Raw genomic sequence first — 26613 nt, 5'->3', positions numbered from 1 at the left:
ACATTCTCTGGCATGACTTTTATCCATTAAACAAACACAAAGAGCCACTTCTCAGCGCTGGCCTGCAAATGTGCCAGCATTTTCAGTTTTATTTAAAAAGGATTAATCTTGAACGGTGCTTACATGCTTTCAGAAACAAGAAACCTGAATCTTGGAATGAACACAAACTAAAAGGATGATTGAAAAGAAACCATCGCAGCAAATCAGTAACACCATTTTTGTTTAATTACTGCATTCCCTTCACCTTCCCAGAGGTTTTGTCAGCATCCTCTGAAACTCTGCACAAGCACCGTAAGAGTTCTTTGCTACTTCTCAGAGGAAGTTCAAAGTTCGTCTCTCTTCTGTGATAGCTTTGTGGCATGCTCCTCCAAGAACTTACTGAACCCTTCTACTGTTCTGTCACCACCTTCGAATTTGATGGGGCTCTGCTTCTTGTTGCTCGGGGCGAAATATATCGTGGGGAAGCCTTCCACTTTGTAGCTGTCGTTGGGTACGTCGTTGGCTGTGGCGTCCATCTTGGCAATCACTAGGTTTTTCTCACCCTTGTACTTTTTGCCCAGAGCCAAATAATCAGGCTCTAATTTCTTGCAGTGGCCGCACCAGGGGGCGTAAAACTCGATCAGGACGTCCTTCTGGGTATCCATGACGATATCGTCAAAAGTTTTTCCTACAACCACATTAACAGGTCCTTTGTTGTTCTTTGGCACCGGCTGGGACTTGATGATGGGTTTGAGCTTTCCTGTGGACAAAATTTAGAGTTTTAGTGAAATTTACACATCTGTCAATACAAACTCTAAATGAACAAGTTAAGTCCTTCATGCAAAAACCCCACACAGATTTTTAGCACTTGCCTTTCTTAAAAGCCACGACAAAATCTCTCAGCACTTCCGAGTCAAACTCCTCGGGCTCCATCGCATATTTTTTGCCTCCATCTGCCAGAATTCCCACATTCACTTCCTCTCCGCTCTCACTCAGGCCCAGGCCCTTCAGCTCTTCCGCATAATCCTCCTCATCAGCGATAGCAAATGTATACTCTGGGAAGTCTTTGGCTACATCGAGCACCTTGCCCCTCCAGAACTGCGTAGCTGAAAGTGAAAGGAGACAAGGCGTATGTGTTACAGCACAGAACTCCTCCCACATGAATGTTGCTGCTATTCACAGTAGTTGCAAGTGTAAGCAGATGACTCCTCCACCCTACTCGCCTTTTCTGTAGTCAAAGCTGAAGTCAACGCCATAATACACAACCACCAGGGGTCTTTTCGTGTAGCGTTTAGCATCGTTGCTTGGTTTTCTGTGTCCCACAAGAGGAATTACATGTTTTTTGAAGAACTCTTGCACGTCAGACACCACCGTCGAGTCCTGTGTTATGAAGAAGAACGTGTTGATGTCAAATGTTTTCCCCCCCCCAACGCAGCACTGCTGACATTTGCAGATCACAGTAGTGCAACAATCAAAACGATAGCTGCTGCTAGGCAATGCAGTGCATTTATGCACCAACGGTGACTGAACGAAAGCACAGCCATTTGCAATGCTGATGAGTTTCATACACACTGAAACAAAATTCAAATCAGTCACAACAATCTGTTGGAAGTAAAAGACTCCACCTTGACTGAAAACGTGCGAGACGATGGCTCGTGCTTGGAGCGGAATTTTTCAGGCTGGACAATAACGACGTGACCGGGAGAAACTTTGAGCAGTTTGGCCACTTCGGCACTGAAGGAGTGACGGAAAGTGAAGTCCTCCCTTAGCGAGTTACCTGCAAGCCAAACAGCAGTGAATACAGTTAATACATATGCAAATCCCAAAGAACTCCAGAGAACTGAAGATGAGTGATATCAAAACCCAGAGGAGAGGGGAAAAAAAACAAAAAACTGTACGCTATTTTTATGGAATTACTTACAAGCTTCAACGTAGATGTCATAGGCTGCATCCTGCTCGCTGGAAAACACTCCGACTATGACAGCATCATCGCCATCTTTGATGAGCTCCTGGATCTGTTTCGCTGCCTGTACCTGCTTGGAGGGCGGCCCAGCCTGCTCACTCATATAGTCAACAATCCCTATGGAGAAGGTGGAAGACATGGATCAGCTTTGTTAGAGGATGAAAAGAAGCCAAATGTACATGCTGTGTCAAACCGCAGTATACATACTACACATTTTGTGACCTACCATTTTTTTCTCTGGGTCCGTTGTATTCAAACACCTTGCCCTTCCTGAAGATCTTCAGAGTAGGATAGCCGGTGACCCCGAAGCGTGAGGCGAGCTCGCTTTCCACTGTGGCGTCCACCTTGGCCAGAGGGATGGGAGGAGTGCACTGGCTCAGTTCCTTGGCCGCCTTCTCATACTCTGGAGCCAGACGCTTACAGTGTCCACACCTGGAGGTGATAATTAGTTTATTACTTCCCCCCCTCAGAGACCATCTACAGTTTATGGCATCTAACCAGTACTTCATAACTGACTCACCATGGGGCGTAGAACTCCACCAGGATGATGTCTGCGTTATTTACAGTGTCATCAAAGTTGTCTTTGGTCAGCACCAGTGTGGCTTCAGGAGGGGGCTTCCAATCTGGTTGAGCCACCTCTTTAACACGCTCCACAATGGCTGCAGGAAACTGATAAAATTAGCCATGCCGGTGCTTCATTTGTTTAACAAAATGATGCTCAGACTGGACGAACCACTCTTACCCTTCTCTGTCCGCTCTCCGTCATAGTCCACAGGCTCCCCGTTTTTAAGGATCTTTATGGTGGGATACCCAGACACATCGAACCTGCTCCCCAGACCACTGGCCACTGTCGCATCCACTTTGGCTACAGGTATAGGAGGGTCATTCTCCTTGAGCGTCTGGGCAATTTTTTCATATTCTGGGGCAAACTGCTTGCAGTGACCGCACCTAAAGTATACCAAAAACAAAGGGACAGAGATAATGCAACAGGATGTAGACAGGAAGAGGCACGCTGTAAAGTTTGCATGGCTCATTGGTTACAGTTTGAAAACAATCAGAGCTTCTTCTGTTTCTCCAACTCACTCAGACTCATAAGGATTTCAGTAGTTTGGCACATCCAACTTACCATGGAGCGTAAAACTCCACCAAGACCGTGTCTTTGCCCTCTATGAAGGTGTCGAAGTTGTTGTCGGTGAGCACCAGCACCCCGTTCTCTTCTTTCACCTCTGTATCGTCGTCTTCATCATCCTCTTCATCGTCACTGTCCTCTTCATCAGTCTCCTCTTTGCTTTCTTCAACATCTAAACACCAAATAAGCAAGCAAACAGAGCACACACTGATTTCAGTCCGTGTCAGATCCACTACAGCCTGGATTCATTTCTTGCGTGCATTCAGTGAAGACCCTAAAGTGCATTTATTCAAGTGTGTTGACATTAGCGGTCCTGTTAGCTGGCAAGCTAACACAACTACACTAATTAGCTCGTTAATTTTAACACAATAAACCGACCTTCTTACTTCAATAAATAGTTCAGCTGCAGGGTTGTACAAATGCCCACACTCACCCTCTTCACATCTGCTGACAGTCGCGAAATGTGCAACGCCAAGCAGCACAATTAGCAGCAGAGCAAGCTTCTTCATTGTGTCCACAGATGATACGGCCCCGCGTCAATCGTTGTTGCTGCTCGATCACGAGTAGCCGGCTAATTAACTTAGCTAATAAAAAAGGCTGATGAATGTCATCAAAAACACTGCGGGCTGCACAGACCAGCCGCCCGGATCAATACTGATGTGTGGCCCCACCAACCTTTAGCATACCTTTCATACAAACTAGCCCTTCAGAAAGCACACAGTTCACCACCCCCTCCTCCTCCCCTGTACTGGAACTTGTCTGACTTGCCACGTCGTGATTGGACGCCATCATCGACTGTCCTCCAATCACACGTCGCCACTCAATTCCTGAGGCTGAAACGTTGACAGATACTATTGGATGCTTTTGTTTACTCTTTTCTGGCTCACGGCAAAGTTTTTCAAAGCGTTTGTTTGTTTAGTTTCATAATTTTAAAAGTATTTTTTATGTTTTAAATGAGTGTTAACAGTACCTTAAATATATATGGTACACAAATAATAAATAGTCACTGCACAGGACTATTTTTAGCCTGATGTTTAGAGGATTTAGGGAGGAAATTATTCATTAAACAGGAAGAGATGGCCTGGTGATCTGTCTTTACATGTTTACAGCTTCCTGTGTTGAAGACAACAGAAACCCATAAGGGTCATTTTCATATCTTACTGTTCCAACTCCACTTCTTTTTCTTTCGACAGTTCCCTTTATGGGATGCCACAGCAGTTAATCTACCTCCATGCATCTCACCCTCCCCTGTCACACCAGCCCTCTGCATGGCCTCCTTCCCTACTTCCATAAATGTTCCAAATGTCCATACCAAATATCAACACTGCTGAAATCTGGTATTTATACTGGACTGATATTAAGTCAACAGCATTGATACTTTGTTTCTGTCCTCTGAGTTCAGTATGTAACCCAATGAATTGTTATTGTTGGTTTGTTTTAGTTTTAGAAATGAACAAGTATACCTTAAAGATGCACTATGAAAAATGTCTGAACACTTTTGTGTTACTTGTATCGACAAGCCAGTATCGACATAGGCAATACTGGCCCTGTGTTTACTTGGTATTGGATCGATACCAAAATCTGGAGTATTGAACAGCACTACTCTTTGGTCTTCCCCTTTTCCTCCTGCCTGTCACCTCTATCTTCAGAATCCTTTGGCCTCTGTTCCTTCTCCGTGCATGTCCAAGCTGTCCAAACTGCTCAACCTGATCTGTCCCTCTGATGCCCTCATTTCTAGTCATGTTAATTCTGGTCACTCCCAATGAAAATCTGACCATGTTAAGCTCTGTCACTTCCAGCTTAACCTCCTGTATTTTTGTAAGAAAGCAAAACTTTTATTCGTATAGCACATTTCAAGACAGACATCACAAACATCAAAAAGAGAAAAAAGAAAAGTTAACCAAACACAAATCTAAAAAGATGAGTTTTTAACTGTTTGTAGAAAGAGAGCACTGAGTTTGCAGATCTCAGGCTCAGAGTGAAAAACTTCCAGAGTCTGTGCAGTAAAAAGCTTTGTCACTGCCACTGTCTCCAAATAGATTGATGGATGGATGGGTTACAAACTTTTGTGCTAACAAGTTTTTAAAAAGTTATGCTACTACTGGGTAAAAATAACAAGTTAAATGTACCTTTTTGTAGATAAATTCAACAAAAATATTAATAACAGAGATTATAGATTATAGATATGAGATTATATCTCTCGGCTGGCCTGGGAACGCCTTGGTATTCCCCCAGATAAGCTGGAGGAGGTGGCTGGGGAGAGGGAGGTCTGGGCTTCTCTGCTTAGGCTGCTGCCCCCGCGACCCGGCCCCGGATAAAGCGGATGAAGATGGATGGATATTAATAACAGCAGATTTGTTGCTTCAAACATTTTAATCATGACTTTTACCCACAACCTCGATACCAAGAAGAAAAGAAGTAGAAGGTTTGTTATTAATATATCGTGCTGTCCTATTCCACATGCCTTTACAACAATTAACAAATATAAGAGTGAACAATGAATTCATGATTTGCTATCTCCATGAGGACTCTAGTGTTTATCTGGGACTGCTCTCGCAGGGTCTTCATGGACCAGAACTTTCACCACAACCTCTGGTGGTGAAGTTGTGTAGGCGGTCTGACTTTTGCCGGCTGACTCTGGGCATTTTTTGCCCTTTAAACTATCATCAGATGCCACAACAAAGTTGGAGGAGGGGTTACATCCAGTCTGACCCCTCTGCTGCAGGATGTCCTTGTTAGCCTGGGACCTATAAGTGTTATAGTTAGTCACATGATTACGTTATTCACCTTTAGTACCTGCTTAAAAATAATACCTACAAACTGGGTGAAGCCTTTTCTATTTCTGTTACCTGAACAGGTGAGACATAGTTGGGGTTCCTCCCAGATTTAACAAACATTGGTCATCTGAATGTGTGCCATTCATGATTATCTGTGACCTTGCTGAGCCCTAATAGAATCACACAGAGATTCAAATATGTTGATTTTACTCCTTAAATTTATTTTTTTGTGTATCTTTAAACAATCAAAGTTTATTTGTATGGCACATATATAGACGGATTCACCTGTGAGTCCATGTTGGAGGGCTCTGGTGTGGGGGAGATGACAGGACTCTCCTTCCTGTAGCGATGGGCTTTGAGGTGCAGGCTGTCAGAGAGGGCATTGAGTCTGAACAACAGTTCGTCCACTAAACTTTCACACTCCTCGAGATAGTAGGCCTGAAAAAAGGGAAAAGTCTATTTCTATATTGGAAGGAATCAAAATAATTTAGTCAACTGGCACATTTCTAGGAACAAAACAAGAGCTACTGACCACAATCGGAGTGTTTTTAAATTCAAGCTATATCTACCTACATAAAGCAAGCTAACTGTTCTGCATTTTTTCTTCTTTTTTGAAGCTGTTACTTACCCTCCCCTCTGTATGGTTATCAATTCGTGCTTCTTGATGTTGCCCAGTAGTCAGCTCAGAGACCCTGAGTCTGATGTAGTTTGCCAGTTCTGCAATGGTGATCAAATTCCTCCTGCTGTGAGATCTTCTGGCACTTCTAACCAGTGAGGACATCACACCAATCACCTACAAGAAAGACACAATTCTTACAGAACAATGAGGTGATCTCAGATAGGGTTGCTGTCTATCACAGAAATCAACCTTTTGACAACAAGTTTTACAAGCCCCCCCCCCCCCCCCCCCCCCCCCCCCCCCCCACACACACACACACACACACAAAACAAAACAAAGCAACCAACCACATAAACAAAAAGTAATATTATGGGAAACATGTACCACTGCTGTCCACACCACAGCAGACAGATACAGAACTCCACAGGTGAATACATCGCAGTCAGAGTGGAGGAGGCCTCTGTTATTGCTGGTGGCTCTGAGTCCCCGGTAGAGGACGCAGGGCAGGGTCCTAAGGAGGACGTGAATAGGGCTGACTGCCCAGGAGCTTTGAATGTGCAGCAGATGACCCAAGCAGGACGATGCCATCAGCAGGATCACACCTGAAATCTAGCACAAGAGAAGATGCAACAATTTCTAGTCATTTTGGCAAGAACACTTTGCAAAATATATCAAATATCACCAATGTAGGTGCAATAAATGTCAACTGCTTTATTTTGCAGCAAGTACTATTACAGTGCTTGGAGTGAAGACCTTTCCTAAGAAGAGTTATAAAGTGTTTACCATTGGCCATAAAAGACTTGAGAATAAGCGGGAAAGGAGTTTAGCAGGGGTGGCAAAGGTCCTGTTCACCCTCAGCACAGCCACACACTTGATGGTGAGAAGGAAGAGCATGATGCCACGCAGAGTACGGAGAAACTGTAGAGGAAAACATATCTCTGCATTCTTAAAATGTACTCTAACTACAGTGCAAACAAGCTGCTCATAATGATCGCCTCACAGGGTTTATTCTTTATTTTCCAAGAGAAGGTGCTGTAAATTTCTCTCACTTGTTCCCAGGAAGCCAGGAGGCGAACGTCCACACGGCCTCTGTGGTTGTTTCTCTCCAGCAGCTCTGCAACGCTCATGATAACAGCGGAGTGATAAATGTGACACACATAGTGCACAAGTGTCGCTGTGGGCACACCGACCTGCAAAAGACAGAAAGAGGGAGAAAGCTGCGTTCACTGTGCTTCATGGATAATTTGACCTTCAGATAATATTTCTGTGTGTTTTGCTTGTCAGGGTTGTTAGACAAACAGCCACAGGTTACTTTATTCTTCCAGTGAGGTTATCGTGATCTTGTTTGGATTAGTGTGCGCCTGATGTGTGCGCCTGCTGGTGTGTGCGCCTGCTTTCTAAAGTCTTACAAACATTTATGCTGGAATGATTATTTTGTCTCGGGCAGACTTACTTCCACCCAGCTGCAAGGTGTTGTCCAGTATCCAATCAGCCCTTGCTGTCCCATACTGGACACTTGGCATGAGATTTGTATGAGAGACAAGAAGAGGAAGAGAAGCTGGTCAGAGGGGAGGAAGGAGAAAAAAAATGTATTCAAATGTGTTGTAAACCTTAATCTGTAGCATCTTTTAAGACTCAGTCTAAAAGTTAGTGTAGTGTTTTACCTTGCAGACCATAACAGCATAGTCCCAGGCAGTAGGAGTGTGATGTACTCTGACTGAATGGACTTCCACAGAGGGCAGCAGGACACCGGTGGGGCTGCGCTCAGCAAGCAGCGTCACACTGGTGAACAAGTTCGGTGCGGGGCTGTACAAGGTGAATTGAACCTTCAGGGCCACCGTCCGTCCGTCCAACCAGCCAGCTGAACGCAGAAGTTTCAGTTTTGATGCAGAATCAGACCTGCAGGAGAGGAGGAGAACTGATCATTATTTGGAAGCAAAAAAAAGGTGAGTTAATCAACAGTTTCCATCGTGGATCTCTCACTTTGTGTGCCCTAAGCCAACTGTAGCGCTTGGTCCTGAGTAACAACTAAGGCGACCGCATAGCGTTGTTGAAGTCATAACAGGTACCTGGAAATTGTGAGGCAAGAAACACAACTAAAGTACAGAGACAGAATCTAGAAATCCAGATTTTACAGTGCCATTACAAGTTTAACAAATGTACAGTACAGCATTTTTCTTAACTAATTGTGAGTACTTATAAGTGCAGGAAGTCACGCATTCCTTAATGTAAGAAAATATGAATCTATCCTTCTATCAGTTCATCTTTGGTCACAAACCTCAGTTGGAGAGGTGTCAGATATTTCAATCTTCTGCAGGATTGGCTCTCCAATCACAATATGTGGCTGCTGAATGACATCAGAATGTCACGATGTGGTGCTTTGGTTTGACTTTATGACTAATCTTAATTTTGAAGGATCAAAGAGAGGTGAACACGTAGTCAGAGTTTTCTTCACCAACCTGGAGTTTTAAGTCCCTTTGGAGCTTAAAGTCATAGCTTACCTCTGTTTGGGCTGATGTGTGCTCGTACAGTGACTCTATCAGACCTGTCTGTGACCAGTTCCACCACTCCGTATGCTTTTGTATCAACATAAATGAATGATCACGGTTCCTAATAAAAGATAACATCTGATTTTTCTCTGCTTTAGAAGTAAGTGTGAATGTCAGTGAGATATACAGCAAGAGTGTTCGGGTGCTACCTCACAAAGTGTCTTCTGACAGCTCTGTTGAGCTGGTAATGTTCCCTGAATGAGCTGTCATAGGTTATACACATCATCAGGGAAAGCATGGCGACACTGAGAGACAAATCCCTGCATGAGAAGGAAAAGCACTTAAAAGTCTTACATCAAATGTAGAGGGGTGCGCATGCATTCGCAAAAGCACACCTCAGGGTTTTATGAATAACAGCCTCTCTTCTTTTCCTCCTATGAGTTTTCCTCAGCTCTGCCAGAGTCGGTGGCCGTACAAGACCCAGGTACCGAGCTCGCCGTCGAGCTCGGAGCAGCTGTAAACGATAAATAACCGAGTTCACATTGCAGAAGGAAAAAACCAGAACAACATTAAACTCTACGAGCGTCTGATTATTACCTTTTTAAGGTGTGAGCGTCGTCTGTAGGGAAAAGCAGACTCAGTAAGCTGCTCTTCAGCTCCATTAATGCCTCTATGGCTCCAAAGTTTCATAGCCTCAATATTGAATTCCCTCAATCTGAAAAAAGTATGAAAGTCTGATGTTTTTCTGTGCCAACAGGAAACAGCCAAGGCCACTGCAAGTATCTGTAAAAGAAAAACATCAAGATGATATTTTTATTTAAGGTTTGTGCCATTATTTAGTTGTGTAGCTGATTATAAAAAGCACATATTATGTTACCAAAGCTGGCTGAATGATGAAGATGCAAGACATCAGGGAGATGAAAAGAGAATGGACCCAAAGCAGAACCTTGCCACTGTTAAACCTAACACATCAAAACGCACAGAGAGGCTTCAAAAGCGTGACACTGACACCCGTGATACAATATTATAACAGATAAAACAGCAGACATCACAATGAACATTACTTTCACTACCTCATTCCCAGCACTGCAGAGAGCACCAGGCAGGAGAGGGACAACAGCAGACACAGAGTCCAGGCCAAACAGACACGCCGCTGACATGTTGGTCTTTCTCTCAGTTTGTCGGTGGCATCATAATAGCTTCCTCTCTCAGAGGAAGAGTCTGGTGAACATCGTCCTTGGAGACCTTTCTCTTTTTGACCTTCATCTTTTGCCCTGGACAAACAAGCTCTTTGGGTTTCATGAAACCTGCTGCTGCCAGGAAGGAATTCAGACTTGTTTTTGTGGGGTGCTTCATCCACATTACTGTATGAAACCGACAGGTCTGCGTCCTACAGCAGAAAAAGAAAGGTCAGGCAGTGATGTTAGAAGCTGTGAGAATGACAATGAGGAGAAATGGAAAGGAAGGGAATACAGAAACTATTCTGAGGTGTAACCTGGTATTTCTGCATCCAGGATTCATCCCACTGCTGGAGGCTGCTCCAGGAGAGACGGCGGTCAAACGTGCTGTCGCTTAGTGAGAGGGGGTCTGTGAGGAGATAATAAAATAAAAGGATAATGAACAATTCAAGAAAAGACACAACAAAATTCAAAAAGAGGTCCACAGAAAACCAATTTACCTTCAGAATATTCCTTTTCAGTCTTTCTGCATTTTACACGATGGACTCGTGACCCCGTCGGCTGTACCGCACGCAGTCGAAACAGGAAAGACACCGCTGTTGCTACGGGCAGCACAGCTACCACGCTTACAAGCCCATTTGTTACAGCACCAGCGGACACATCGACAAAGCCCAACGCAAACAGCGGCTGCAAATACAGAATAAGTAGATGCATCATTGAGCTGTAGGTAAGGCATTTCAGAGCTCTTGCTCACCAAATCTTCAACTTTGAGGGCCTACCTGATCATCCGTTTGTGCAACGATTACTGCACCAACACATGCGTACCCCAACAGCAGCAGCAGACACACACTTAGTCTTTGAGTATGTGTGAAGGAGCTGGGAGAGGGGCAGCTGTACACAGATACCCACATATGGAAATCAGCCAAGTAGTCATTAAGCTTGAGACGCAGCATCTGCAATTACACAGAGGGAGACCTGGGGTGACACAGCAGCAAATATTACATTAAGTTTTATGTCTAGTGTAGATTAACTCACTGTGACGATGCCGAAAATAGTTTTTATGTGACCATGAGTGTTGTACCTGAGCAAAGTTTATCCCCTGAGTGCAAACACGCAGCATCCTCTCCACTCGGCCATCGCCTTTGTTCGCAGCCAGCCAGCACTGGGCAGCAAACAGCCAAGAGCATCCCACCACATGCCCTCTGAGCACCTGAATAACAAGTCAAACCACCTTAAAAGTCCACTCATCAATGAAAAGGTGTGTTCACAAACAGTTTTTGTTATAGGATTTTTTTATTACCTCAGATACCTCCACCTGTGTAAGGTACCAATCAGGGGAAGGTCCAGAGTTGTCATGCCAGATGTGAACCCCCCACACTGGGCCCAGGCTTTCTGCTGCACTGTGGGGGAGCAAAGACACAGAGATTATAGCACGTGGTAATGAGATAATGAAAAATTACACTGATTTATCTCCCTTTTTCTTACATATTGAACACAAACACAAAGAAAAAAAACTTGTTTCTAAATCACTGAGGATTTTACCTAAGTATGAAGATGTCTTTAGAGTTCCTCCTGAACAGAGTGCATCCTGGGACATGTAGTTCTTTTGTCTGTGAGAACCCATCTTCACCATACAGTGATATGTACACCTGGTCAATATATAAAGATTAAAAAAAACATTAGTCTGGGAAGAAAAACTTTTAAAAACTTTTTTATGTGATTAATTCTCTTACACTAATCTATAACATGTTCTGAATTAGTGTACGAAAAATATTCAGATAATTTAATAAAGCATGTCAAACGGCATCAGGTGCTACAGAATGAGGAGTGTTACAGTTTATCTGCTTTACCTGCTCTGTATGCAGGGAATAGTATGTGGAAAACAATGGGAAAATGGGAAGAAAGACAACAAAAAATGAAATACACAAATACAGTGGCCATAAGGATCCAGGAGGAGCATATTTTGAGAACAGCTAAATACCAAAGGAGCTGATAAGTTTGAAAGAAACCAAAAACAGCCCTGCCTTTGCACTCATACGGGCTGCAGAGCTGAGACCCGTGTGGGTTGTAACTGCGTAGAGATACGGATCAGATGCAGAGTTGTCAGACAGGTAGTGAACCCTTTGACTTTGCGTTGCAACAACATCAGCTCTTTTACACGCCGCCAACCCCGCGACGTACAGGCACACGAACAGCAACAGCATGCCCAGCACTGTCAGATCAGTGGATGCGCTGAGGTTTCAGAGAAGCAAAGAAAAGGAGAGAGATGCCTTAGAGGATGCGTTAAATATCAACACTAATGTTATATTTCTATTTTTCATCTACGGTACATTTTGTTTGCAAAAGAAACTTACCGGTAGCTTCAACAGGTCAAGAGGTTGATATATTTCAAAATACAAATAAAAGAAAAAAAATCTAGCAATCCGGTTTCATTTTATTACGTTTCAAACCTGATGAGCAAAAAAATCCTACTGTTTCTTTCTTCCCCCCCCCCCCCCTTTTTTTGGTAAAATGCATGTAAAAATATTTGTGCAGATCAGTGTTTTTTGTTATTTTCCAGGTCTCGGTTGGTCACCTTAGGAACGGGTTCACATCTGCTGTGCTGTGGATGCTCTGGATCTGCTGCTGCTTCACGGTCAGCGGTCTCAAACGGTGGCAGCTAGGATTCAGCAAATATAAAGAAGCATGTTAATCACCTCTGCATCCAGATTTGTCCTCTAGTGTTTGTTTGTTTTCTTATATTCTCACACACAGACACACTCACATGCTTTACCTGCAGCTGACAGCTGAATCTGTGTCTGCTAGCTGTGTTCTGCAGCCCTGATGTGTCCAAGCCCCCTGCTGGCCGTCCCAGGACAAACACAGACTGCTGTCCACTGTCAGACTGTAGCTTATCTCTTCAGTCAGGTGATTGGCTCTGGGTGCTTTACCAAAATCAGCATTAAGCAGTGCCAAGTGACCAACACCTGCAGCTGGAAGTTTTGGGAATTTGTTACAATATTTCCCAGCGAACTTACTCAAAGCATGTACATGTTAGAAAGATGACTTGACTGACTCATACTACTCAGCTAAAACATACATGGATCAATTAATTTCTATTAAGTTTAACTGAGATTCTGGGTAGATTTTTCACTCCACAAATAGATGATCAGTCTTAAAAATACTTTGTAAAAGGACAGAGAATTTAACAGAAGGAAAGACCAGGAGGGCAGAAGAGTCAGAAACAGAAAATGGTCTTACCGCTGAGGTAGGATGAGGGCAGAGTGATGCGTGAGGTGTTGCTCTCCCACCTGTAAATCTTGCGCAGATGGTGCATTCTAGGAGTCGGCTTTTCAAACATCCTGATACAGCGGACACTCACGGTTAGATATGTGCCATAGTCTCACCTTTCAGTCAAAACTCATTCAAATTATTCTGTTATTATCTGAGTATGAGTATAACACGGTGCTGTAATAATACCTGAAGAGCACCATGAGGCGAAACGCCTTTTTGGTCGTGGGTCTGAAGAGTAGAGTGAACTGGATGGACTGCAGCAAGTGTTCCTGGGTAATGTTGAAGCTGTGGTAGTTGACCCGGCTGCGCAGGAGGGCGAACTCCCACGAGGAGCTTTTCTGCAGCAGAAATTTAGTCTCGTGTTGTTGGAGTAAAGATACAACACTGCACGTTTTAAGAATTTCTTTTAACAAAATCTTATTATGAAGAACCTCTCATTTTCCACAAACAAAAGAAAAGGACAATCAGCAGCTCACGTTTCTTTGTGTGTGACGAAGCTCGGTGTTGAATGGTTGAATGAGGGAGGAAACGTGGATCCTTCTCCTCGTGTTGCACTTGTAAAGACTTAGGTCAACCACTGGTCCACTCACCTGGAAATCCAAAGAATAAGTAAGAGAGATGTCTCACCTTTAACCCTGTTAAGCTGAACCATGAAATAACTGGTAGAAAATGCATCATTCACAGTTTATGTTAAACAAACAAAACCGATAAAGGGGTTAGAGTTAAAAGTCTCACTGATGGTATAGATGTTAAATCACTGTATGTGCAACTACTGAGCAGGTCTCACCTGTGTAGGATTGGCCCAGGTGTAAGGACTGTGAGCAAGCTCGGTGAGCACAGTGAGGACACACGGTCCATGCTGGAGAAACAGAATCTGGATGAAAGAAGCAGGCATGTAGACCCTGACTGAGCCACTGTTTATGACTGTGGAGGTGTTGTTTTGGGATGCAGCATACAAATTAATGAGGCTGCTGCTAACTCTGTGCTCCTTGGTCTCATGAAACAAAATGTACTTCTGGAAAACAAGAAAAGGAGGATGAATTTCATTAAAAAACTAAAACTGTGGAGAAATAGTTTTAAATGTGTTTTGTCTCACCAGCGTGAGCTCTGATGCAGCCTGCAGAATATCAGCTACGAGCATCACCGCTTGCTTTGCTGGAGGTGAACGTCCTTGTTTGATGTGGCCACTGGTGGATGAGTTCACTGCAGTGCTGTTTGGAGTGTTTTCATCATTTCTTAGGTTTCCATCAGCAGTTGAGTCTTCTTGTGTAATGTCAGGTGTGAAGGTGCAAGTAGTCACCACCTGAAGGCTGTGTGAAAGCAGGGTGAGCGCTGTATTGAGCACCTTCTGGTTTATAATGTAGTGGCGATAAGCACTAGATGCAGAAAACTGCTCGGACATCATCTGAATGTGAGCTGTTACTCGTTTGGCACTTGCTAGTGTCACCTAAAAGGAATAAAGGAAGTATTAGAAACAATCTAGCATCTACAACCCTGCTCCCAGTTTGGTTTTGTGAGTCCATCCACTCACCTGACTTGTAACTCGTAGCAGGTCGTTCAGAATGCAAATATTGTCTGTCATTGACTCCTAGAATGGAAACATAACTGAATGATTAACAGTAAATGGACTGGTTCTTATACAGCACTTTTCTACTTCCACTCCAAGCACTTTATACAACAGGCCTCATTCATAAAAACACTTTCCTTTTTGATAAAGCTTATAGTTAGGACTGGATCAGGTGACCCTGAACCCTCTCTTAGTTATGCTGCAGTACACTAGGACTGCTGGGGGCATCCCATTATGCACTGGGTGTGTCTTCTTCATTCACCTCCACCTGTTTATACACCAGTATTGCATTCAGAGGCTTAAACGAGCATTGATTAGTTGTCTTTTGCTCTCTTCTCTTTCCTTCTCTTTCCCCTCAGAGCCACGTGAGATGCTTGATTTTTCTTTTCTTTGATCAAAACTCGATTTTAATGCTACCGCTCTTCCTCCCAGAGAGCCGGGGCTGTAGAACAGAAAAAGAACATTGTTGTGTTTTATCACTTGTGATGTCAGTGTGTTTACCTGATCGCTGCTCTCAAGCTCACACAAGGTGCGAATGAGCACAGTGCGCATGTGCCTCTGTGCATGTGTGTTGGCCTCTGTTTCCAGGCTGAGTCTGTTCAGGATGCTGGTGAGGAGGCTGATGTAGTTACGAATCTCCATACTGTTCCCAAGCTGCACCAAAGCCGACAGGTTCCTCAGACCGGACTCCGACCTGGAGATGGTGAAAGTAAGGATTTGCATGTTCTATAGAATCTATATTATTGTTGACTTGCTCAGATTGATGCTTTGTAGTTTAACACACACAGTCGTTCTTAACAGCAGCTTTTTGGCTGACAGCATAAAATCCCTGAGCGTGCTCAAGCTCAGTGCTATTTAAATCACCAGCAGGCCCTCTTAAGTAGACAGCACGAGACATCTGCATATCATATCATCATAATATGATCACATGGGGGTTCTTACAGCTCAAGATCAGGATCATGACGGGAAGAGGAAGATGAGGTGTCTCTGAGGAAGCTTGGTTGGACTTGTACTGTCACAGGACAGGGTTTGGTGGCTGACCCATATGTGCTGCTTCTTATTTCTGTGTAAATAGTTACTGCGGTGACAACAGTAATAAGAGCAATAAAAAAATAAGAAAATATTAGAAAAATAATAATTCTGTTAATGCTCCTTAAGCAACAGTGTGTCTTTGTGTGTTTACCTTTATAGTCATCCCTGGGGTCACCTGAAGGAAGGCTGAAGTAGTATTGGAAGTCTCTCCCCTGGTACAGTGTCCTGGGGAGTCGGTCTCCTACACTGAAGCTGTACTCATACACTAAGTCCTTTGGCACACACACACACACACACACACACACACACACACACACACACACACACACACACACACACACACACACACACACACACACACACACACACATTTCTGTGAAGACTGGCATGCCAGGACCAAGGTCAAAAAATTTGGGGTGATCAATTAGTAAAATTATGGGGTCAAGGAGAGCCCTGAAGAGGTTTACTTCAATCATCGGCAGACAGCTCCGAACTTCAAGCACTGAGTGGCAATGTCTTGTAATAAAAATGCACTTTGAAAATCTTTCATCAAAGCAGGAAGAGTGTTAAAAGCATGCGACAGAAAATACCTCCTTCCCTGAGGTGCAGAAGATGCTGAAGTGTGTGTGTAACTCGAGTCCTCTGACAGGCTGCACCTGGCACGCCAAGCCCTCTGGAACAGGATTGGTCTGTAAGAACAGCTGAGTCCGGCCCAGACGCCTGCTCTGAGATTCTCAATTCATCAGACAACAATCGAGAGGATCATTAACAGACGGAGACTGACTTTAAAGGCAATGTGGGCATTTTAATGTTCAAGTTAAAGTACTGCAGTAAATGTAAAAAATAATATATGTCTGTGATTTTGTCCTTTTGTCCCATTATCCTGTTTTATAAATCTCTAATAACTCTCGCCTGGGCTGGTCTATATGTAGCCATCCCAAACTTACTGGCAGTGACCTCCAACATGTATCTGCTCCTGGGCCTCAGACTGAAGGGCTTGATCTTGAGAAAAGAACAGGAGATTCCTGTAGAGATTTTTAAAAGGGAAAAAAAGATGGCTAAATGCTGACACAGTGGCACAGAAGCAGGAATTTTTCTGCATAATGTACCTGTGTAAGTAAAGGACTCAAAGAGGCCTCTGTTCAGAGGATTTCGAGGTAAGTCGAGCAAAGTCGGTGCCTGAATTGCCACAAAAGGCTTAGAATCCACTAGATTACTCCCTTCATCTTTGTGTAATCCCATATCAAACATCGAGACGTCTCCTGCACTGAAGCGCTCACCATCTTCACCTGGGAACGATCGTGAGTGAGTACCAGTAAAAACCATCTCAGATAAGAAATAAACAGTGATTGTAGATATGAACTGTACCTCTGGGTCTCCCTGCTGACATCCCTGGGTCGCCTTCCTCTGCGTTTGGAAAGGGAGCACCATAATCTGGATCTGTAACAGAACCAGCTTTAGTGCAATAATAATAACAGTCAAGCAACATAATATTGCCCCATATAACTGAAAAATATTCTTTATATTTGGAAAAAGTTATTTATTTATGATGGGAACTTTCTTCATGTTGGTTCCAGGTTGGTAAAACTCTTTCACAAACTGTATTTTTATTGTAATTTAATCCGTTTAAATTGTGCTAACAGCATCAAATTATATATAACTTAAATAGACTGAGCTTATATGGCGATTTTAGATTTTCTCACCTAGTCGACCACCCGCATTGCTACTCTCCAGAACACGAAAAGAAAAGTCCCAGTCGGCAGAGGAGTCAGACTCCACTGAAGTTTCACTGCTAATGTCCCCTTGGATCAAGTAGTCGGAATATAGGACACCATCATTGTTGAGAACACGTGGACTAGACTCTGGCAAACCTGCGGGGTGAGGAAAGAAGTCACATTTAGTGACAGAGTGGTACGCTCCAAGTCATGTATATATATTTGTTTATACAGCTAATAACACACCAGCTTTGTCTGATGTGTCTCCACTCCTGGTTGTTGATGCCCCACTATCAGCCAGGTCCACATCACCGTTTCTGGTTTCAAAGGTAGCCACGGTAACGGCTGAAGAAGATGAATAAGGGGTCGTCTGGGTGTTCTGTGACACATTTGTAACAGGAGGGTGTAGAGTAGAGGTGGCAGGACTTTCCATGATGGCAGACATGGTGCTGAGATCTACTGTGTGGCAAAACGGGACTAGAATAGAACACAAGATTTTACTTTTTTAATTTAATTTCCATTTTTAGGGGAATTTTTGGGGGAATTTTCTTGCACAGTGGCACTGAATTTACCTTCTGTGAAAGGCTTGGATGAAGCATTGACCAGGTACAGACTCCAGGTGTACTGGATGTGCCGTGCAGGAATGTGGCAGTCTTCACACACGGTGCCGACAGAGAACGACTGATCCCAGTTCACACGGTCTCCCCGACACTCAGGGCAGTAAATGGACAGCTTCCTGGATCGGATGCATTTAGGCGCATGTTAAACGTCACTTAAGAATTAAAGTGCTGCTTTTAATCAAACACTTCTATTTGATTCTGTTCGGTTATGTGATTCAATTGAGACTTTATGAAGAGGTCACACCCGATGAGGTTTGATGTTACAGTGAGGAAGGTCTCTGATGAAGCTGAACGCTCTCCGCTTTGGACAGTGAGCGTGAACTGGAACTGGTCAAAGTTGGTTTTTAAGAAGCTGGCGGGAAATTTGAGCACCAGCGACGAAGTGGGAATGTGCTGGTTGAAGCAGGAGCTGGTGATGGTGCTCACTGGTTTACATGCCCAACTGTAGCTATACAGAGAAAATCAGAAATTCTGTTAACTTCCAAACACACATTAAATTTCTCAAGGTGAAACAAATACAACTAAAAATGACTAAGATGTAGGAAAATCCACCAAAATATAATATTTACATATTTATTGGCATTTTTTGCCATTTATTTAGTTATAGCTGAGCCCAATGTTGGCGACTTTTGGCAATTACAGCTCAGAAATGCTACTGGCAAATGTTATGTGGGCCAGACGTGCAGCCGAAAAACAAATGAGACTCTAGGCACCCAAACTGCAACACAGAGACGAGAGAGAATAGCTTTCTGTGGACACAGCTCACTAACCAGCTTCAGAAGGAGCGGATCTGGAGAGCGCAGCTAAGCGAGCAGCTGCAGCAACAGGAACACACCCATCATGAACTGCTCAAGGCAGAGGAAAAGCCTCACGCTATAGGACAAACTGAATTTTGATCCAGGAGTTAAATAGTGAGTAAGATACCCTCAGTCAGGAGGAGGACCTAAAAAGCAAAATCTCAGCAAACCTTGAGCTGAACACTAAACTTACAGCAGAGGTAGCGGTGAGAATGGGAACGTGACCACTTCCATAAACATTTAAAACCAGAGGAAAGTGAACATTCTTATCCGTTTTTCCTCATTGAGGCGACAGCTTCTGGCTTGTTGCCTATTAAAGGTGTCAGGGCTCAATTTCTACCTGAGTGGGTTCGTGGGGAAGTCAGGGTCGTAAGATGCCTGCCCATCCAGGGTTACTATGGTGTTCCTGTTGTTAAGGAAGATGTTGGTGCCACCCTGGATGAAAGCCACAGGAGGGCTCGGCATCACCTGAACCTTTACGCTGTAGTTACTGTACACCACACTGCCGACGACCTGAACCTGCAGGAGAAACACAAGCCTCGATCATTCGGAATAATCGTATAGCAACAGAAATAACGACTTGAAATGGAGAGACCGGCCGTTAAATAGTTCTTCTGTATTATTGTATTATTATTACACACCCTGGCTGTAGCCGTATAAGTGTCATACTCCAGGAGATGGCTTTGCACTATGAGGATCTGCCTGTGTGTGTCTGTGAGAGGCAGCGGCACTGCCTGGCCTGCAGAGTCGAATAAAGTCCAGGAGTAGCGCAGGCCTCTTGATACATCACAATCCACTTCCGTTTCGTACGTCACACCCAGATGGACAACCTCATATCTTCGTACCTAGGTGCAAAGAGAAGGTTGTATTGTCTTTTATTAACTATGCTCCGCCATACGTACTTGTGAGGTCTGGACAAAGAGCTACCTGTAGTTTAAGAGGCCCCATGTTTTTGACAGGTGGAGGCTGACAAGGCTGGTCCACAACAAAGATGTGGCTGCTCAGGGAAGCAGAGCTGACCAGGTTAGACGCCGTCACTTCCACTCTGAACTCTCCCGTTCTGAGGAGGAAAAACATGTTTATTAAGCACACTTGTGTTAGGCTACATGTGATTTTCATATTTATCTGAAAGACAGATAGTGAAACATACTAACAAGTTTGTAAAAGGTAAATACAAAATTAGAGAATCTTAATCCTAACTTAATCTAAACTTAAAGTCCGATTTGAGTTTACAAGGAGAATGAAAGCCCAAAGTCTTGTTAAACTCTCTGACTCACCTGTGGAAGATGTGCCGTTCTGTGCTCTGTCCAGACCGGCTTGTTCCATCCCCAAAGCTCCACAGGAAGTTGATGTCGGTCCCCATATTTACCCGGCAACTGAACACCACTGTATGATTCTGCAAAACCGAGGCCCGGTGGACCAGCCTGTTGAGCTTCACTGTTCTCTGGACTACCACCGGGAACATGTCAGAGGTAACGGCCATCTTACCATGTGACATGATTACAGACACATTATACCTATGGTGAGGAAAGGTGGGATTTAAGAGGGGTTAGTTTAATTCACATGGTGTTTGATTTATTTAATCATATTTTATTTAGAAGCTGTTGAGCTATTGTGTTTAAAGACATAATGACACACAAATGCTACCAAAAACATAACCTCCTTGGTGCACGTAATAATGTGGGGATGAAGAACGTTTTTTTAGCGTTAGAAGACTTGAGAAGGACCAACCAACAGAGGCTGGGTGATTCTAGTTGTTTGCCAGTTTCTGTTATGACTGTTAGATTACAAGTTAAAATTTATGCATGTAAACCAACTTCACATGTTTTACCCTTGTGACAGTTTTGTTGACTTTTTTTTTAACTGTCAGGATTTGAAAAACAAAACGTATGTAACCTTGTCCGTGGATGAACACTTTTAAGGCTCTGGCTTATTTAAAAAATCTCCAATTATTTTATTTTAAAAATGTTGCACATGCCTCGCTATTACCTGCCAGGCTTTAGGTATTTTCTAGTGATGATCCTAGAGGTAGTTGTGGCTGATGTGTAGTCTCCAAAGTGCCAGACGAACACTGGATCTGGTACGTCAGTCACAGCTTGGAAGATTATATCTGTATTTGTCGGATATGCTTGCCTTGCTGCAAAAATCCTCACAGCTAAGGATAAGAGACACACATGGTCATTACAGATAAATCACACCAAAGATAATGACACTAATTAAAGATAACAACAACAACAAAAAAAGACAGAAACATTTGGCATCAATGCTGTGACTCCTCGGTGGTTACCGTTTTAGATTTAGTCTCACTTGTGGTGACAGCTTCCTGTTCTTTGTACACGCTCTCACACCTCAAGTAAAACACTTGATTCTCAGCCTGACGCTCAAATGCAACCGTCCTAGTGTGGTTGAAAAGCTAAACCGTGACCACTTCCTGTGCTCCTGTCATGTAGCTGCATTTCCTGTACAGCGGTGATGAGCTCACCAGCAGCGAAGCAGCCACGTTTGACCCCGGTGCACCTCTAAAATAAAACCTAATGCTTTTCTAAACCTAATCCTGGCCTGGCATGACCTCCCATGGATGACTTCTGAATGTACGGATGCATGAACTCCTAGTAGGCCTCGAGACACCACTGATGAATGATGGCAGTGGAGAGGATCGATGCTGTGAGGTGATGCTGTCCTACAGCAGTGGCGATTGAGTGCAAATTGCAGCTGGAGTGGGCGGAGGTGTGAAGGTTATCAAGGTTTGACGTGTGAGGGTACCGCCGTGTCAACAAACAAGATTGTAAGCATATGTGATGTTGCCATGGTCGCTCTCATAGGTGGGGGCTACATTTAGTGTGAGGCTGAGGACAAGCAGGTGTTTCATGGTGGTGAGCAGCTCTCACAGAAACAATCTCACCTGAAGTTAAATGATTCCCACACAAGATCCCTTTAAGGTGAGAGCAGCCGGGAGATAAGACCACCTGCAAGACCACACGACCACATGCAGAAAGCACACACACAAAGACACACACCAATGTGAGATTAAAGGATATCTCCATTCATATTTGATTTTTCTTCTCATCGAAGAAAGAACACAATGAGCATAAATGCTTTTAAAATCTTGTATCTCTTATTTCCCGCGGTTATATAATATCCCAGCTATTGTTTTAAACATACTGAGCCTTTCTAAAAAAAAGAGAACTATAAAATGTTTTAGTTGTTTGCACCTTTAATTTATTAATACTAGCATAATTCATACAAAACCGTTGCATTTTTTAATGACTGAAAGCTGAGAACTCACAACATGTATTGCCTTCTGCTTCCACCCATAGAGGCATGATGCATTCACTGACACTGCGTGAACTCCCTCTGATTCGAAGGTCCACTTCTGAAAATGATGAGAAGCGTTAAGTTTTCAGATTAAAAAACATGACAGTACATTGAAGGATGAGGGATATTTCAGATGATGGAGATTAAAAAATCAGGTCACCTACAGAAAACTGCGTTCCTTCAACAAGAAGAGGAATTCCATGAATTCTTATTTGCAAAGCTGACAGTCCGGCATCAGAAGTATGTATGCCATTCTGGCTCACTAGCGTTACAGCATTTTTTTCAGTCCTTCTGCAGACCCAGCAGATTTATGGTGTTGGCTACTGCTTAAATAATGTTTGAACACTTAACCTTCTACTTTATCTCAGTTTGAACACACCAGTGGCTCTGAATGAACAAACTAAGCTCTGAGGAGCTTTGATGAGCTTTAATGAGCACATCAAGGTTTGCTTATGCTCTTTTCCCTGTCACCGTAGAAGAGTTGTGTAATGACTCACAAATACGTAGTTATGCTAATCAGTAATTTTGAGGATTATGCACATTTTGCACATTCAACCTGAATAAAACTCCCTCAAGAGCTTTTCTCTTTGTTGCAATTTTTCCAAGATTTTTAGTTTATTATTTATACGTTATGATTCTTTTGGAAAAACTCTAGATGCAATTGGTTTTAAAAAAAAGAGTTACTGGATTTACCAGATGAGTATTAATCTAAAGAAAAGGTTTTTTAAAAATACATTAAAAAAAATACATAAAATACATGAAAAACAGGGCAAAAACATCAAAAATTATTTATCATATATGTTGAATGTTCAGTTATTTTATATTTTTTGGTTGTTTCGTTTTTCTTTTTTTTTTAAAGCTAACATTCACAGCTGATAAAATTCTTTGAAAAGCTGACAATTCAAGTGAGCAAAACATCTTTCTTATATATATTTTAGATATATAATATTTTTATATTAATATTTTCCTGCTGGAAAATCACAAACAGGCCAAACTGCATATATGAGCTTAACATAATAAACACATAAATCAATTTCCCATTATAAATCCCCAAATAGCTATTTCCTTTTAAAGCCAAACCTGACAAGTTAATTAATTTAGACTCATTTATAAGTTATTGTTGTGTGATTTACCACTGTGCTGTTCAGACAGTGTGGCTGTGAAAGGGAAGCTGTTTCTTCTTCCCTGTGAGTAAAGCACCAGCAGAACTCAGCTGCTAATCTGTCACTTACAAACGCCTGCAGAGTGACGGGATCGGCCCAATATGCAGCCACACCCTCAGTCACACCGTCAGAGTCCAAGTGAACCGTGGGGATGCAGGAGGGAACATTCAGGGGGCCGTGGAGCAAAGACACCGTTAGGTTCCCTGGAAAGGGTGGCAAAATGTACAAGTGGAGGGTGGAGGAGAGTGTGGAGAGAAGGTTGGAAACGGTGATGTCTAAAAAGAAAACAGAAGACAAAAAATACACACAGAGCAGACAGGATTACTCATACGTGATCCCTTTCTTGATTAATTAACTGATGAAAAAATCACCAGCAAACACATTAAATTTTCTCTGGTGAACTTACTTATTTCGTATTTGCCTGCAACATTCAAAATCCAATCGGATGACACAGTAAAGGAGCCATCATCCATCACGTTGACCTTTAGGGTCATCCCCAGAGACTCCACAGTGACATAGGTCAGGGCCTGGCTGCTAAGACCCAGGATGCCTGGAAATCACACAAATAATCATGTAAAGGATAAAAAAAAGAGCTTTGATATAAAGTGCTTAAAATTCTACAAATCGTGGAAATAATACACAAATATTCAGAGGTTATTAGCATATATTCCAACATACTTAAACTCATTAACAAGCATCAGTGCAGTCCATTAACTTTCTGAATAAAGCATTGTCTAGCAACTATATAGAAAATTTTGGTTTCTCAACAAAAGAAAAACAATCAAAATAATTTAAAAACCTATTTATTTGCAATACATTGTAAGTAATTTTCATTAAAATTCTTCAAATTATATTAAGTTTAAATGTACAATATATATCAAAAATTTAACACATACTAGATACTTGTAATGACTTCACACAATACAACTGTAACAGCAAAAATGTGCCTTATGTTTGATACTGCTTGTTCAGTTTCTGTTGAAATACATTTTGATAAGTATAATTATTTTTAAGGAAACATTTAAATCTAAATTAAAAAATAAAGAATGGAAAAAAGACTGAAAACAACATTTTAAATACTCAGTTTACAGATCCCGTCTGCCTGTGTGAAAACATGAATAATATTACTTGCAATAATTTATATCAAGAAATAATATGATATAATAATAAAAGTCCAATTTATAGAAGCCAAAACTACAGGTTCTACATTATGTGAGACCACAGAAAATACACAGTAGGATAAAAGTAAATTAAATTAAAACAATTTCAGATACAGATACGCAAAGAATACCTGACAGTGTAAACTAATAATTAATGCGTTCATTGAAGCAAACCTTTTCAAATCAGGGAATAACTTAATTAAAGCACGGGGGTGAAGAGTTGCATTTCAAAGAACCTCATTGTTATAAAACACTGCAGCAGCTGACCTGGTGGCTGATTGGAACGTCCAGCGAGGTTTCCTTTCACTTCAATGACAAAAGTCTTCCCAGCCTCCAGTCTTGCTGGAGAAGTAAATACACTAATGTTGTGCAAAAATGGCCCTTCAGTTCTGTAGAGCGCCATGCTTCCATCTTGTGCTTTTCCAAGAGGTAAGTTCAAGGTACTGGAAGAGAAAAGAAGTTATCCAGGACAAAAAGCTTCTTGCTTTAAGCTTTTAAAATGTACTTTAGTGATGACACGACAACACAAGTTTAAATGAGAAGAGAAGCGGCAGCTATAGTTAGACATCAAAAGCAAAAGAAAGCAATCTGCTACCTCACCTTTGTCTTTCACTTCCTCCTTTCACGTCCTTTGTTCCTTCACTGGGAGATGTCTTGAAACACTCTCTAAACACCAAACCACTGAGCTGGTTCCCACAGTAACAGGTCTGTGAAGACAATGCAGCCACTCCATACCTTCCACAATAAACACAGTGAAGGTTAGTGTTTTACATACTGAGAGCACATGTCACATGTCAAATAAGCCTTTGTTGGTATTCTAATATATGATGCTTTAAATTTCTGTTACATCTTCTTGAAAACAGCACTTTTGATATATATACATATATATTCTTTGTTTGTTTGTTTTTTGTATTAGAGATTTGCTATTGGGATTTTTTTTATTCACAAATTTTATTCATAAATTTAAAAATATTTTTGTAATTTCTTAAATTATTTCAGGATGAGAATATATTAAGATTTCTGAGAGTTTGTTTTTAAGTGCTTTTACACACAACAGATGATGCCTCAAATATGCAATAATAAAAGGCTGCTATAAAAATTTGAATATTTCTTTAACCTGTTACTGTCATCACTGTCAAACAATTTCAGACAAGCATCCACATTTCATCTTCATCTGTAATGCCCCCTGACCCGGAAAGCTCTTTTAGCATTTCTCCACCAGCTCACCCCTCATCCAAGCAGTGTGCAGAGCAGGCTACCGGGTCAAGGTCACGGGCACCGACACCCGTGGGTCCGTGAAATCCGAGGGAAGAGCTCGCGCTGACGCATCCGATGAACCAGGGTGAACTCTGCTGACCTGATGAGGAGGCCAACGCGGACAAGGAGTGCAGTGCAAAGAAGACAAAAGCGCGGAGCATGACTGCTCGGACACGGGCCTCGACTATAGAGCGAAACTCGGGATGAACTGCGATTGAGGAGGACGCTTCAAGTGGGAGAGAACGAGAGAACAGGAGAGAGGAGCAGGTGCACCGAGACCTGCAACTGTGCATACAAGGTGTTTGGGAGGCGTGAACAGAGAGGGTAACTGTATGCAAATAATGGGTCAAAGACCACGTGAGGGAGGAGGGAGATCGCGTTAATGATCGGGAATCTAACAGAAAAAAAAATCACGGCCTTTTGTTGCTGTGCAGGAAACGCTATTGTTGTTATTACTAAGTTTAAGGCGCGTGTTACCATTCTAGTTATTTAAAGGTGAAGGCTCAGGTGCCCTGCACCTGCGTGTGTGAAGATGGAGTGATCCCCCACTTGCCTTTGCTAATAATTTGTGCAAAGCTTA

At 42.6% G+C, this 26613-nt stretch overlaps 2 protein-coding genes across 2 annotated transcripts; both read right to left on the bottom strand.

Annotated features, from left to right (window-relative positions):
• Window positions 1-48: 48 nt before the first annotated feature.
• On the bottom strand, window positions 49-3815 carry pdia4 (protein disulfide isomerase family A, member 4). The gene is made up of 10 exons (XM_085418552.1): window positions 3505-3815; window positions 3069-3243; window positions 2685-2890; window positions 2463-2601; window positions 2169-2374; window positions 1901-2059; window positions 1605-1756; window positions 1203-1359; window positions 852-1085; window positions 49-739 (listed from the first exon to the last, which is right to left on the bottom strand). Exons 1-10 carry the CDS (start codon window positions 3578-3580, stop codon window positions 324-326), a joined length of 1920 nt encoding a protein of 639 aa, XP_085274678.1. The 5' UTR covers window positions 3581-3815; the 3' UTR covers window positions 49-323.
• Window positions 3816-5106: 1291 nt separating this feature from the next.
• Window positions 5107-26253, bottom strand: pkd1l1 (polycystin 1 like 1, transient receptor potential channel interacting). The gene is made up of 55 exons (XM_085418551.1): window positions 26004-26253; window positions 25377-25511; window positions 25044-25219; window positions 24023-24166; window positions 23686-23891; window positions 22425-22511; window positions 22041-22104; window positions 21128-21293; window positions 20416-20655; window positions 20066-20198; window positions 19780-19983; window positions 19479-19657; window positions 18586-18789; window positions 18294-18457; window positions 17968-18198; window positions 17710-17877; window positions 17375-17446; window positions 17116-17295; window positions 16954-17031; window positions 16597-16739; window positions 16158-16278; window positions 15917-16052; window positions 15476-15668; window positions 14939-14995; window positions 14504-14854; window positions 14195-14422; window positions 13884-13997; window positions 13594-13745; window positions 13375-13475; window positions 12908-13106; window positions 12710-12793; window positions 12159-12366; window positions 11677-11783; window positions 11435-11534; window positions 11216-11344; window positions 10914-11087; window positions 10635-10821; window positions 10452-10543; window positions 10030-10346; window positions 9834-9918; window positions 9554-9739; window positions 9352-9470; window positions 9166-9276; window positions 8969-9077; window positions 8746-8814; window positions 8451-8536; window positions 8132-8366; window positions 7921-8025; window positions 7517-7657; window positions 7251-7385; window positions 6852-7076; window positions 6477-6641; window positions 6134-6286; window positions 5921-6018; window positions 5107-5818 (listed from the first exon to the last, which is right to left on the bottom strand). Exons 1-55 carry the CDS (start codon window positions 26192-26194, stop codon window positions 5602-5604), a joined length of 8454 nt encoding a protein of 2817 aa, XP_085274677.1. The 5' UTR covers window positions 26195-26253; the 3' UTR covers window positions 5107-5601.
• Window positions 26254-26613: the final 360 nt, after the last annotated feature.

Source organism: Rhamphochromis longiceps, linkage group LG9 (assembly GCF_057381845.1).
Source record: "Rhamphochromis longiceps isolate RC_006_pf linkage group LG9, R_longiceps_female_GT1.1, whole genome shotgun sequence".
Lineage (NCBI taxonomy): Eukaryota > Metazoa > Chordata > Actinopteri > Cichliformes > Cichlidae > Rhamphochromis > Rhamphochromis longiceps.
Note: the sequence above shows the minus strand (reverse complement) of the source record. Positions and strands in the feature narration are given on the sequence as shown.

Excerpts from the sequence above, each read along its gene's own strand:
- pdia4 (XM_085418552.1), bottom strand. The coding sequence starts at position 3,580 with ATGAAGAAGCTTGCTCTGCTGCTAATTGTGCTGCTTGGCGTTGCACAT. Across the intron at positions 3,244-3,504 it reads TGTCAGCAGATGTGAAGAGG|ATGTTGAAGAAAGCAAAGAG; the intron begins GTGAGTGTGGGC and ends TTTGGTGTTTAG. Across the intron at positions 1,086-1,202 it reads CAGCTTTGACTACAGAAAAG|CTACGCAGTTCTGGAGGGGC; the intron begins GCGAGTAGGGTG and ends TTTCACTTTCAG.
- pkd1l1 (XM_085418551.1), bottom strand. The coding sequence starts at position 26,194 with ATGCTCCGCGCTTTTGTCTTCTTTGCACTGCACTCCTTGTCCGCGTTG. Across the intron at positions 14,423-14,503 it reads CTGCATCAGAGCTCACGCTG|AAGTACATTTTGTTTCATGA; the intron begins GTGAGACAAAAC and ends CTTGTTTTCCAG. Across the intron at positions 9,740-9,833 it reads TCATCATTCAGCCAGCTTTG|ATACTTGCAGTGGCCTTGGC; the intron begins GTAACATAATAT and ends TTTCTTTTACAG.